Source organism: Crinia signifera, chromosome 3 (genome assembly GCF_055691185.1).
Source record: "Crinia signifera chromosome 3, ASM5569118v1, whole genome shotgun sequence".
Lineage (NCBI taxonomy): Eukaryota > Metazoa > Chordata > Amphibia > Anura > Myobatrachidae > Crinia > Crinia signifera.
Window position 1 is genome coordinate 185,086,197 of NC_139219.1, and position 15,504 is coordinate 185,101,700.

At 40.9% G+C, this 15,504-nt stretch overlaps 1 protein-coding gene across 1 annotated transcript in view; it reads left to right on the forward strand.

The window, feature by feature from the left end:
* Positions 1 to 15,504, forward strand: part of GABRR2 (gamma-aminobutyric acid type A receptor subunit rho2) — a 141,600-nt gene that overhangs the window by 99,811 nt on the left and 26,285 nt on the right. Inside the window, exon 3 of the mRNA XM_083177068.1 lies at positions 13,665 to 13,732. Within this exon, the coding sequence (XP_083033194.1) occupies positions 13,665 to 13,732 (68 nt within the window). The remainder of the gene's footprint in view (positions 1 to 13,664; positions 13,733 to 15,504) is intronic.

Genomic DNA, 15,504 nt, shown 5'->3' on the forward strand with positions numbered 1-15,504 from the left:
AGATTAACTGTTTAAAATAATTTAGAAAATGAGAATGAAGGGTAAAGTATATCTCATTACGCAGCAGTTATTGGAAAGCTTAGATACAGGAGCAGGCAAGAGTAAGAGAACAGTACAGTACTCTGATTACTTGAATGAACAAATCCTCTTTGATGCTGGCGATATACGTAAAGAACATGACATGAGATGCCTCCAAATCACAGATTAGCTCGAAACATACACTAACAACAACAAATATAAAATAATGCATAATTCATTCTTTTTTAAGACATGATGAGCTAAGTTGCTAATAGACATGTACAGTACGTCATATGCTTACTGATTTTGCAAATTGAATTACTGTATTACTATTATCCATTATTTATAGAGCACCAACATATTGCCCAGCAACGTAATATCAGAGATGGTTATTCATTCCAATCAGTTATGGCCTCAGTGGATTTGCACAACATACACATACTACAGCCGATTTCATCACATGCCTATTAATTTGCCAGTATGTTACAGTACATACATACATACACCATACAAGTGATGCTTTATCTGGGATCTAATCCAAAGCCACAACAATGCATAGTTGTGATAATATGCTATATACTAACATATGTTCATGCACTGATAGAAACATAACAGTGAAACATAGAATTTGAAGGCAGATACTGTTAGAACCACTTGGCCTATCTAGTCTGTCCATCTTGTATTCTTTAGGTTACAACAATTCTATTTGATCATCAGCTCATTATAAGGCCTTTCATATGTCTATCCCAAGCATGTTTTAGGGCGCCTATTGAATTATAATGATTGACATTTAACCTTAACTTAACTCTATATTGCCCCTAGAAATAAATCACGCTGACACATCTTATACTAAAAATAACGACACAGACAACAACTGCATAAGTTAAAAGGTCATGGATATTTATTTAAGTGGTATGACCCTATTGTAAAGGAATGGCCAAGAAAGCGCTTGGAGACCAGCTCCGGTCAAAAGGTTAATCATAGCGGTGATTATGAAACAAACGCCTATTTTAATTAAAGATTTTGTAAAGCCAAATTAGGTGATGGCCAATGGGCTGGGTAGCAATTGAGAGTGCATCGGAAGGGAGGGTGGGATACCAGACTCAAAGAGGAAGTAGCGTCATCTGACTCCTCCTAATATACCCCTGCACAAGCTACCACGCCCTGGCTACCTAATTGGCTGAACCATCTATCAATCACACATCTAAGCCTCTATGGGTAATAGGTATATCTACAACTTTATTGAGACAATCACAAAATTCACAGGCTCTTAAATGCTCTCATGCCTATGCAGCCCTCGCTTAATCAAATTGCTGTACTGTTCTAGCCTCCAGTCTCAGATGGGATTCTGCGTCTAGTTAAAAATTGTACACCTAACTAATTTGTTTTGATCTGCTTACTGTTTGGAGTGGATAATGGACAAATTCATTAATTATTGTGTGTAATTATTTATCTCCACTTATTGTGATAAGGGTAAATTAAGTTTTGCCCAAATGTAACATGAACATATGCAAAGACAGGGTCTGTGATAGGAGCATGCCCCTGTGATGTGTAAGAAGTGATATGATTGCTAATATAAGCATTTCAATTCTCCTTTGGGAGACCGTTGTGCTACTGCGCATGTGCGATCTGCTGTGCTATCTGTTGAGGCTAGGCATAGAGGTTCTGTATGCCCTATGCCCTCTTAGGCGTCAGGCTATATTAAAGGCAATCACTCCAAAAGCAGGAGACGATTGGATACAGACAGAGGCCAGAATTCAATGCTCTGGATTCACCGCTTTTTTCAGTGAATCGGGCTGTTTTCATGCTCTGCGGTGAATGTTTTCACTGAGAATCTGATTCACTCTATTCAACAGTCACTGTTCACCGAAAGCGAACAGTGAATGCCGGCCAGTTCTCCATTTCATGCTGCAATTCGCTGGTGTATTTCAATAGGGTTATGACTCTAATTTGCTGAGAGTGTATTCAACGCTAGGATGGAGAACTGCTTTCACCGTGATTTTCGCCATGTTTGACCGTTTTGCATTCAACATCTTTTTATGGTGAACTGTAATGTGTACATTTACATGACGTCAGCAGGGGGGTGGGGATCCGCTCATTAATATTCACTGCACTGGGTCCCGCTCATTACATATGCACGAGCGGGACCAGCGTAGCGCTCCCTCCACCTCCCCGCCTGCCCTGCCTGCCCAGTCTCCTCGGGGAGGCAGCTTCTGCTGCCTGTGTCCCCGCCAGCCCTCCTTCTCCCCCCTGCTGCTGTTTGCAGCATCTGGCGCAGGCAGGGAGGCTTCGAGCTCCCAGGCCTTCCACCGCTCCCGGCAGGTCCCATACTTGCTGCACGAATGATCTCTGACTTGGCCCCCCTCCTTGCAGTGGGGAATGGGGATTGCATGCGATACATCACATGCAGAAGGACCGCAGAGACTCAACCGGCATCAAACGTTTTCACAAAGTTCCTTGTGACAATCTGAAGTGAAGAGGAGAAGATTGTCACAAGGAACTTCCTGAAAACGCTTGATGCTAACTCATATGTTAATTTAGGAGCAACCACAAGAAGCAGTGGAAAACAAATACTCCACTTTCACAATTTTTAAGAATAAAAATAAATTATACAGAAACATCAAATAGAAGTATATAGAAAGAGATTTGTGGAAAGGGAATATCCAGAATACGTTTTAAGAGGAGCTGTGGAAAGAACAAAGACTATGGATAGAAAATACCTTTTTAAAATACAAAAGTAAGAGTAATTCATATTCATTTTATTACTACATATAATTCCCAGGAACAGAGTATTCGAAAAATACTGGCGAAGCACTGGGATATTCTACATACAGATCCAATTTTAAATAAAATCCACCCAATGAAGCCTGATGTAGTTTTCAAAAAGGCAAAAAATCTTAAATATACTCTGGCACCCAGTATGCTCTCACAGAAGAAAACAAAAGTGACCAACCCTGGGACCAAGCAAAGGGGTTTTATAAATGTAATAAGTGCAATATTAGCAGATTTGCACAACCTGATTTTAGAAATTTTACTAATTCTAATGGATCCAAAATATATAAATTGAAGAGTCTGGTAATTTGCAATAAAGTTGGGTGATTTATACAGTGTGCTTGAGTGCACATGTGGCCTCAAGTATATTGGCAAGACCAAACACCACTTGAAGATAAGAATCCAAGAACATGTTTGGGGAATTAAGAACAAAACTGAAGGTCATACAGTACCCAGACATTACAAACAACATCACAATAGCAATATAGAACATATTCAATTCAAGGTTCTAGAGCATGTAAATCTGGGCCCCAGAGTGGGATATAGGGACAACCTTTTTTCCAGAAGGATATATTAATTTAGTCACAGGCTTATTAGTTCATAGGATTCATAAATTAATTATTATCTCATTAAGCATTAACCCGGCGTATTTCATAACAGTACTGGCTATATCATAGCAATGTGGCCGGGTGAGCCCAGTTAACAACTACAATGTCCTATAATTCATTTATGAATCCTATGAACTAATAAGCCTGTGACTAAATTAATACATAGACAATCGCTGGTCTCAGCGGACAGTGATTCATATATGTACAAGACCTTTCAAACCATGTGTTAACCATTAGTCGACACATGTGTTGACTTTTTTGAGCTGTGCCCAATATCACTGCCCCCCCCCCCCCCCGGACATAGTGCTGGAGTGTAACATAACTCTCCAGTGTATACATGTATACATCAAAATCACACTGGTTATTTTCATCGCTATACAGGGTTGCAATTGTTTGTGTGGTGTAGCAGAATATTTTTGTGCACATATATTGTTACAATATGAACAATATGTGCTAGTGCCAATATAGAGAACCTTATAAATAGGTTGTGGCACACTGCTAAACATTCACCACCCTTTGTTGCAGCACTACAGACCAACAAAATTAACCATTTGAAGCCCAACAATCACAGGGGGTATCAAACTGTGTGAACACATATCAGGTTAATAGACCCTACACAGTGCCCTGCACCCCCAAGTATAAGCACAACCCGAATTAGACACTATTTCATGAAACAATTTACTTATTTAACATAGAAGTGTCAACGGGAATTACCTGTCAACAGTGCATATATATATATATATATATATGTCGGAGTGACCAGCCGGTCGCTCGGCACTTCCTGCTGGCTAGACATGGGCTGACATCGATCCGTTATCGCATGATAGACCACATTCCTGTACCTGTTAGGGGTGGCAATAGAAAAGTCATGCTTCTTAAATGTGAGGCCCGATGGATTGCCCGTCTGGGGACCCTCACCCCACATGGGCTTAACGAACAGTCGGGCATAGCCATCCTCATTAATTGACCTGATTGGTTCTGTATTTTGTATTGATCCATAGTTATTTATTCTTGAATTTTTTACATAATATTGACTTTGTATTTTTCCTTGATCGATTTCTTGTGTATTGTACGTATAACACATCTGCACGGTAGCACTTTTATAAGTCACTCAATACAAATGATTCCTTTTTAGTGTGTTTTTTTATGTGATTTTTATATCAGCACCATTGTGCTGTCCTTCATTTTTTACTTGATGTAATTTTTGTACTATTTAGTATCATTTGTAAAACTTACGGCACCATATACGCTTGTCTCTTCTATTTTTGTTATGACAGGGTTACCATGGGGATGGGTGATGTCACGTTGTTGCGCCTCCAGGGGAGGTGTGTCTGTTGTGCGTGCTGACCTGTCTTACCTGACGCTGTTGGCGCGCTTGGCTGATACACACCCCTTTGGACGCCACTTGCACTGGGTATATAAGGTGTGTATTATTTTATGTTTGTTAACCTGATGACAATATCGATGTGGTATTGAAACGTTGTTCAATAAAAGCTGATTTTCTTCAAAGATCGTGGTTGGAGTGCTGCACACCTTTCTCGCTATATATATATATATATATATATATATATATATATATATATATATATATATATATAACAAATTAAGTGTGCTGAGAGAGTGAGCCAGCATTTTTTAACATACCACATTTAAGTTGTTTTGTTTTGTGTGTTTTTTTATTTCGCTACTTTTTAAAATTATGTCAATAAAAGTTAACATTTATTTGTGAGAGTCATTAAAGGTGCACCACACCGTGACATATATTTTCTTTCCCTTGCGCGTATATATCTTATCTATGTCCAGTGGTAGCACACCTCCCATATAGTAAAACTTGAAGGAATATACCAAGTATAAAATTACATAGGGGGTCCATCTCCTCTTCGTCAAGTATAATGAGGGTCCTGTGCGAATAACAAACCCCTTTTCGTTGTTGCTAAAGCACAAAATAGTTTTTTACATATTGGCGAGAGCTCCTTTAGTCCCTTCCCAGGTACCCGGATGGTATATATACTGTACAGTATATATATATATATATATATATATATATATATATATATATATATAGAGCAATTCTATGAGGTGCATCTTGACAAAGGGGTTAGCAGACCCCAAAACGTTGGCTTTGTTCCACTAAAGATTTTTCACTTTTACAAAGACCTCTAGAGTGCCTCTTCTTGTTCATAGAGTTTCTCTATACCATTGCTCCAAGAAGGCACCGCAGTAGCTGAGCTTCTTTAGGACGAGTGCCGGGCTGAACACTACGCCTATATATATATATATATATATATATATATATATATATATATATATATATATATGAACTCATAGAACCGGCACACTCAATCTTCAAGTTTCAACAGCTGGGGTGCCAAACTCAGGCTTGCAGCCAAATATAAAGTTTTGTATAGAGAGCACTCACCAGTCTTCCAACTTAGATGCAGGTAAAATTTATTAATACATCACCATAGTCTCAATGTAATTGCCGACGTTTCGAGCCACTGCGTGCCCTTTGTCAAGACCAAAGAGATGGATGGGTCACAGCCCCAGAAGTCAATTTCACCATGATCACTTACACTGTATAAATACCCTTGAGGCAGGAAGTGTGCCCGCTGTTCGCCAATTATCACAGACAAATCCACTATATCACATATTTAAACATAGGGAATCATGTCTGCATATCCTGTAGTTTACTTACAACTTACAAGACCATGTATCAAGTGGCATCCTAAGCCTAATCACTGCTTCCTCCGGCGTGCGTTCCACTGCCCTGGAACGCAAATACTGGAAGACGCCACAGACTACCTAACATGTGCGCTTCATCACCTTCTGACGCGCACCTGGAAGTGGTGTGTACCGCTCACTCAATGTCCCTGGGGCGCTCAGTTGCCTTTACTAAAGTTTCTGCATATTAGCAGAATGGGGCTCTATTGACATCCTGTCTTGCGTTTCATGGCACAAGCCTGAAACGCACAGCCATGTTTGGTTAGCACTGTCTGTGTTAAACAGGTTTTAAAGGTGCAGAGAATAGTTTTAGCCAACATAGAAATGTAGGTTTGAAAGTTTTAAAGGTACAAAAATAATTTTTTCCTACATAAGGATAAACAGGTTTAAAGGTGCAGAGAATGATTTTTGCCTACACGGAGATGTAGGTTTAAAGGTACAGAGAATAATTTTTGCCTATATCCAGATATTTTTAGAAAAAACCTCTGGAGAGACTGGCGATCAGCTGGTAACTCACTGCCTCAAGTTTACATCTCATTCATCAGTAATGTATCATATAATAGACAAACAACATAAACACTCAATTAAAAATCAGCTGTAAAGTCCGAAGGGCAACCCACTGGGGATCAACTCACTCAGAGTGTCACTCTCAGACTGCACAGCCAATGTTAAAATCAAAACCTATTGCTGTTAACGTCCTGGAAACATATTCTTAAGCTCAATTCATATATTACTAAATTCATATATTACTTAATTCATATATTTACTTAATTGCAGAGTGTGATGACTACAAGTACATACTCAATTTCAAGCTGGGCAAAGACATAGTCATTTCAAAATACTTGACTACTTATAAGAAAATGATATAAAACCTCTCTAAAGGAATATATTCATATGTGTCTTCTCATTCAGGCCTCTTGGGCACACAGTATCCAACCGGTGGATCCACTGGGCTTCTTTTTTCAGAAGCATGAGACCCCTATCACCACCTCTGGGATGGGGGGGAATCCAATCTATGGCCATATATCTCAAAGTCGATAGTTGGTGTTTCTCTTTCATAATATGTGCAGCCACGGGTTTGTCGGTGGTACCAGTGGAATTGGCCAACCGGATGGAGGATCTGTGCTGGTTGATCCTTTCCCGTAAGATTCGGATGGTTTTACCAACGTACATTAGGCCGCATGGGCAAATAAGGTAGTAGATTAATTGGCAGTACAGTCGATGTTTTAAATAAATTTTCGTGCCGCTATGTGGATGACAGAAAAAAGTGCCTGTAATTAGTGCCCGACAAGTGGCACATCCCAGGCACTTGTAACACCCATTCTTTTTTGCGAGCCACAAATCTTGGTTGGCTTTTGCAGGTTATATGTTGGGTCTCAACAGGTGATCTGTGAGATTTGGTCCTCTGTTAACACTCAGTATATATATATATTCTAAGTTTTAACCCTTTGAGTCCCAACTTTGCTGTGAGAGACGTCCAAGTATCCACTAAAAATGGCAGGGCCGCAGTCGAGGAATATGAGTCACTTTATTACTGGCAATTGATCTGAAGTCAATTAATGAAACGTTAGTTAAAAAAAACAGTCACCATGAGCGAAGCTGAAATTTTTTGTGGATATTTTGCACATCTCTCATAGCAATGTTGGCACTCAAAGGGTTAAACATATGTGTTCTTGCCCTATTCAACCATAAAATAAATCTAACAATTTCAGAACATTTAATGAGAGAAAAAGATCGCCTGTTAAGAGGTATCAGCGTTTTCACCAGTAAAGCTGCTGAGTGCATCCGCAGGGCCAGAACTTCCTTGCCAACACTGTCCCTGCACATGAAAATTAATACATCCATGTGATGTATTCAGTTATCACACTGAAGGATTGAGACAATGAAAGTATTAAAATAGCCCCAAAACTATTGTATTAAGGCCCATACACACTGGGCGACTTTGAGCTGAAAGTCGCTCAAAACAGCAGGTTTGAGCAGCTTTCAGCTCAAAGCCGCCCAGTGTGTATGGCCCGGTGGTGAGCGCTGCTGTGCGCTCCCGCAACATCACCGGGAAAGCCATTCATCTGCTGGTTATACCAGCAGATGAGCGTCTTTCAGGACGGCTTTGCATAGCGCTCCACTATGCAATGCCGTCCTCTCCCTCCATCGGCGCCAGGCAGGGGGAAAGCCAGTCAGTGTGTATGCACTGAGCGGCTTTCCCCGCAGCGATGAACGCGATCATCGCTGTCCATACACGCTGGGCTTAGTCGCCCAGTGTGTATGGACCTTTATTGTACATATGCATATCTCCCAACTTCTTGAATGGTCGTAGTAGGACATCTACCCAAAATTTGTGAGCGTGAGTGTTTAATATATGTATGTATGCTATCTATAGATATCACAGTTCATAAATGGAAGTTTTTGTCTTGTTAGCCATTGCCTCTGTAGCTCTGTGCCTGTTTTGGGTAACAGTATAGCACTAACCCTTCTTCCACCTGATGTAAACAAGTTGATACAAGGATATGAAACATTGTGATATAACATGCCCGTTTACATCTGTAACCCTAACTTGCTTCAAGAGATGTCATATCTATGTGAATTCCAGTGTAAATAAACAGTAAAGAATATCTGGGAATGACATGCTTTACAGTAATAAGAAAGACCATTAGTACAATTGTGTTTCAGCTTCAGTGATTCTGCTTCAAGAGAAGAATGACCTTATTATTAGTAAAGATGATTTTGTTGGCCAAATAAAACTTAAGTAAATAGCATTGAATCGCAGATGGAAACGAGGGAACATAATAATAAAGCTTGGAGATGTCATAAAAAGATATCTGAGCTTATAGCACTGTGATATTTTAGGTCTTCACATCCCCTGCAGCAAATTGTGTACGGTTTTAGTGACCATATCACATGCCGGCATATACTTATAGCCAGGTCTATTTTTCAGTAGGCTCCAGCAGGAACTGAGGCCCTTATTCTAGTTCACTCTTTCTGACAAAATATTTCTTAGATGGACAAAACCATGTGCACTGCAGGTGAGGCAGGTGTAAAACCCCACCCAAATCTAATTATCTCTGCACAAGTAACACCTGCCTCACCTGCAGTGCACATGGTTTTGTCCATCTAAGAAATATTTTGTCAGAAAGAGTGAACTAGAATAAGGGCCTCAGCTCCTGCTGGAGCCTGCTAAAAAATAGCCCTGCTTATAGCAGCGTTTGTATGTGAGCATCTACAAACCTGCGCTGAGGAATTCATAACCTGACTTTAGATCACAAAAAGACCCTTTGACAATTGACAAAAACCTTTCCATGGTTTCTTTTTATCCATATACAGCTTAAAGATCAATTGTCATTCAAGATATGTAGACAGATGTCAGAAATCTCTTGTCTGAAAACAATAACTTTATACAGGTTGAGTATCCCGTATCCAAAATGCTCGGGACCAGGAGAATTTTGTATAACGGATTATTCCGTATTTCGGAATATTTTAATATTTCAATGATGTATTTTGAAGTTTCTTGCATTTATGCTGTATAAACACATAAAATAAACACAAATATATTTTATTACCACATAAAATACACACAAATATATTTTATTTGTTTAAAAAACAAGGTTTCAAAACATGAAACAAAATGTGTGTACTATCTCAGATATTGAATTTGAATGCCACGCAGTAATTTTCTTGTACATATATAGTGCCAGTTACATATCATGTCACCAGTAGTGCTGTTACAAATGTCCCCGGTGAGTTTTTAGCAAAAAAACCATTTTTTTTTCACTTTCTGGAAAGTATGGTTTTCGGAATAATTCGGATAATGGATATTCGGATACGGGATACTCAACCTGTACAACTTTTTTTGTCCAAAGCATAAATTTTTGATTGTTGAGTACTAAATTGTACTGTTATTTTTTGTTTTAATTCATCATCGTATTTTGGATTTTCCAAAACCACCCTCAAGTGTTTTGGCTTTGGACCTGGATTTTCTGTAAACTAATGATATATATTATTAACCTCAATAACAATCATTCCCAGTCATTTTATACCACCATAGTGTTCATGAATACTGGCTAAAGGCTGGCTGTAAGCAACAGCGCAGCAGCACAAACACGGGGCAGTTAAAAAATATATATATTTACAGGAGAACATCTATGCAACATTATAACAGATATGATGACAGTTTAATTAACTATACAAACCACAGAAATAATGTTTTCAGTAATCGAGAACTAGATCAGAGGCCTGAGGGCAGTACAGGGAAATGAAGGTGGAGTATGTAGTAGAAGGCAGGTAAAGGTTTGATTGCTCAAATTAATGACTGCGTAATTAATTAAGAAGATAAAACTTGATGGCCTTGCTAGCACTAGTAATAGTGACACACGGTGCATGAGAATTATATTCTACATGCCAAGCGAGTGAAACCTGTATGTGGCCCACACCTGTACCTAGATCCTGTTTACTGTATATAGCATAACTATAAAATATAAGAGATGTGCAGGTTTCATGGAAACCAAACTCACCCAAACATAGGGGTTATCAGTTTGGATCCCAAAACAAAGCAAAACATCTTCCTAGCACAGGATTTTTTTCGACTTTTGAACTTGTAAAATATTTTTTATTTTATTATATTATGTAACCTTTCCCCTCCCCCCTACTATAAGTTCATTTGTAAGCCCAAGTCTTTCAGTTGCAAGATCTAGGGCTGTTGTCTCAGTGTGGCTGGACATTGGCCAGACAGATTACTATGTGGTCTGATATATACAGAAAACTTAAAAAAAGATTCTATCTTATCTAGCTTGTTTTTTACTTTTACCCAGTGGTGGCTTCAGAAGGGGGACTGCTGCACAGTTTACAATTTAAATAAGGTAGCCACACTAACGGCCATTCCAAACTGACTCCTTGGCAGTTGGTGTGGCTCCCCTATCTGAATTTGGAACTGTGCTGCAGCTCCACCTCTGGAGCCACCACTGCTTGTACTTATCCAGCAAATAATTACTTTATAATATAAGTATAATATCATTGTTCATCTACTTATTTTTGCTGTATTTGCTCATTAAAAAAGAATGCACCTTTCATAGTTTTTTTTATTTTTATTACATTTTCAAAAGTCAATTTATTCCAGTTTGGAATAAGGCTGTAACATAACAAAATGTTGAAAAAGTGATGCACTATACTGGAATTCAGTGACACTCGGCTACAGAGATTTCCTGTGTGCCCTTCCATGGAGCCTTTCCCAATCCCTACATGATAATTGACAGATGGAGCTTTGCATTGAAATAAAATCTTGATGTCTTTGGCTCAGGCAGTGCTGAATAGCTACAGGAGCAAGTCTGACAGACACAAATCAGTTACACACATGGAAGCAAAGACACTGTACAGTTAGCTCCATACTCTGTGTGGAGAACTGTTAAAGCATTAAAGCCACCTGATTAAAAGGGAATTTACTTCGGTTCAGCTTATCTCACATTCCCCTCACAGAGACAGTTGTTCAGGTATTACAGTATTTGGGTCTGTTAGTAAAATCTCCTCTGAGGTAATGGAATTGCTTTGCTAAGGGAAAGCTCACTCATTGGTCTAATTGTGCAAAACTAAATAGGTATAAAGTGACTAAAAAAGGTCAGAGACTGATACATACAGTGCGCAGTATATTTTCTGCCGTCACTAACAATGCAGCTATTCCTCCAAGGAAGCTCAGTACAGTTTACTCAGAGGATTGTAACCTACAGATGTGTCCTCATACTGTATGTTCTTGTTGTGGGATCCAGCGTGTTCTGGTGTATACATTGCAGCATATCGCTCCTTACTACCTCATGCTGCATCATTCTAGCTGTGTCGCTATGCATCACCGGCACATCATCATACTCCTGTATAATATAGGGAAGACAACCTTATGCTCACGCAACTTTTGGGATGAAAATTACTTTCAACGTGCACCCAAGTAAAACGGGTGGTGAAACCGGTCCTTGAGATCTACCAACAGTCCACCTAGTGGTCAAATGACCTAGCTGGTGCACAGATGTAGCCATTACTAACTGTCACATTTTCAAACATGTTGCATTTATTCCTACTATAGATCCATGGGTGGCCAGAAAAACATCAACTGTTGGTAGATCTTAATGACAGGTTTGGCCACCCCTGATGTAAAACATCTGGCCCGATTTCTTACATAAGGTGTTTAAACGCGTTGCGCTGTAGCAGCCACCAGGACCAGGCAGGAAGGGAGGGACCGTGCTGGAAGGATGGGAGTGGCATCGTAGCAGATCGAAGTAGCAATAGACTTTTCTGCACAGTCTATTTCAGCTTTCGATCCCAATACTGCATACATGTATATGTACATGTGCAATTCAGGGTCACTTTCTATTTGATTGGACTATATAGTCCAAATCGAATAGAAAGTGACAGTGGCGTAACTCCTGGAGGCAATGGAGACATTAGCCACTGGGCGTTACCCATCAGGGGAGCATAGAGGAACCGGCACCACATCTATAACTGCAGAGCTAGCACTAGGCGGGTACTGACCCAGGGCCCGGCTCGACTAACATTGGTGGTTCGTGGGGAACCCGACAGCACTAGTGGCTCTGCTCCTGTACATCTGAGTTGAGCCGCCGGTGATCAGTAGCGCTGGATGGGTGCACTGACAGCGGCGTGTCTGCAGCACTGCCAGTGAGTGTGGCACTCTGGCAGCCCCAAACAAATATGGCTGCTGCGTCTGGAGGAGGGCTGCTGCACATGCCCTGCAGCTTCCTCCTCCAACTCTGATTATGGGCAGCCAGCGAGCCACCATCCTCCCGCCACCACCAAAAAAACAGTACTTCAGGGGTGGACCCGGACTGAGCACAGTGGCAGAACTTCTGGCAAGTAAGCATTCTAAAAACTATTTAATTTTATTATTATTATATTGTGTGTGCTTGGGGGACACTAACATCTATTTCGCCTCCGAGCACCTGGTAGGAACTTACGCCCCTGGAAAGTGACCCTGAATTGTACCGTTTACACAGTAATACAATTGAAGGACTGTTTTGTAATATTTATTAAAGTGTAGCATTTGTTAAAAAACTACTTTTTAAGAACGTTGCAGATACTTAATTTGTGGTATTTTAAGAGAAACCTGTGTGTATGTGTGCCACCATTTGCATGGAACCATTAAATAACTGTTCCAGAATAATAAATAACTGTTCCTGAATAATAAATATCTGTATGTTCCAAGTGTGCATCATTTAGAGCAGTTAATGAATGTAACAGATTGTAATTACATGTTTTTCTGCATTGCAACCATATGTTATTTCCGTGTGATAAAGTCATTATGTGAATTTGTCAACCTAGTTTTTGTGCTCTTTAAATAAAAAAAATAATTTCTTCATAAAAGAATAATGATTTGTGACTGTAATCCTCCCCCTTACCCCACTGGTGTGATAACTGAAATTAAACAGTGTAAAATGATCATTCTCTTTCTAGCAAGGTACCAGAGATCCTTTCACCACAATTCATTAAATAGACTTGAGTGTCACATAATACAATATATAATAAAAACATTATTAGTTATTTTCAACTTTATTTCAGGTCCTGCAATCCCTGTTGGGGTCGATGTACAAGTGGAGAGTCTGGACAGCATATCTGAAGTTGATATGGTATGCTTTAGTTAACGTTGTTCCTTGAAAAATAAAGTAACTATATTTAACTCTAGAATTATTTTAATTGCATCTTTAATCTGTCTTGAATTTATATTTTTCAAGAGAAATGTTTAAAAAAAACAGTCACTATGGTTGTGGCGGGTACACCTTCACCTCAGAATTGGGTAGGATATATTTGTAATGTTTTGAAAACTAAACTTTTTACGTTTTATTCTAGGTAAATGATTATAGGCTTGTTTAGTCTAGAACAGCATTTATCAGTGGTTTTATAATACAGTACAGGTCGGGTATCCCGTATCCGAATTATTCCAAAAACCGTGTTTTTTTTAAAATAATTCAAATCCCCCCCCCCCCCCAACCCTCTTTTAATACTTACCAAGTCCTCCGGCGTCCATAGCAGGCCTTCAGCATCCTCTCCTGCGTCTCCAGCGGTCCCAGGAGTGCTTTGCGCAAGTGCGCGCGCGCGCCGGTGACGTCACCGGCGCGCCTGGGAACTTGCGCAAAGCACTCCTGGGACTGCTGGAGACGGTACTGGTGGCCTGTCGTGGACGCCGGAGGACTCCATGGACGCCGAGGGACCATCGGGGACCCACCAGGGGCAGGTAAGTATGGCTAAAAAAAAATTATTCCAAAAACCGGAATATTCCCTTATCCGGAATGCTCGTGGTCCCGAGCATTTCGAATAAGGGATACTCAAGAAGTATTCCCGATAACCTTCTAATGTTTGTTCATTTATAGTGAGTAAATATACTAAGATGGGAGTTCTATTAAAGATGGGATGTTGAGCGCGGGTCCACCGGGGCACACGGGCTTTAAACAGTGCCCAAAGAGTTCCTCTGAGCCCCCCATCCCCTCCGCTACCAAGAGCGGGCGGCTGCGGAGTCGGGAAGCCTGTTTCCAGGCTTTTGCAGATCGGGGCCTACCCGAGCTCCGGAGCCGGGGCCTCGATTTTCGGCGCAATCCGCGTCTTGAGCTCCGCAGCGCGAAAATAGCGCTGGAGCCTCCAAAATCATCCCTGAGACCCCCCAGGCCTCCCCAGACGATCGCTGGACGTCCCATCTGCGCCAGAGGGGTGAAGGTAAGCCTGGATTACCTGTACCTGGCTCCTTTTTCTACCTCAGTCTCCCTCTCAGGCCTGGCGGCGGCCATCTTAGTAGAGGCACTGAGATAAAGCCCCCACAGCAGCAGCAGCACCCCTGCTCATACAGAGTGCTGAAATTCATCATAATATAAAGGGAGCTGTAGCCTCATCTCAACACAGTCCTCCCTGCCAACCTCCATCCTGCTGGAACTGTTAAACCCTGCTGCAGCACCACCAGGCTCACACACTGAGTATATTAGCTTTAGCTCTCTCTGCACCAGGCGCCCTGCTAGGTGGATTATGGTTGTATTTACCCCTGCTTGCTAACATAAGGGTCAACAGGAATAGACTCTCTGCTAATCATACCGCACCCACGGTTGAGCCAACCGCAAAAGACGGTCGGCTTGAAGTGAACGCGCAGTGTCCTAAATGACCGACTAAAGCCAGGCCCATGGGAGTCGCCACGTATCATGACCCCACCAACTGGTAATGACCGCAATGCAAGACCCCTGCATCAGTCCTAAGAATCACCCGAAGTGCTTATGATTGCTAACGATGCCCAAAGGCAAAAAACCTGCTCAAAAAAGTTCAGTTTCTCATCCTAAAGACACCATGTCCCAGACAGACATGAGACCGTTCCTCCAGAACACCAACTCCAGATCCGCGGATGAATCGCCACCTGTCGCCT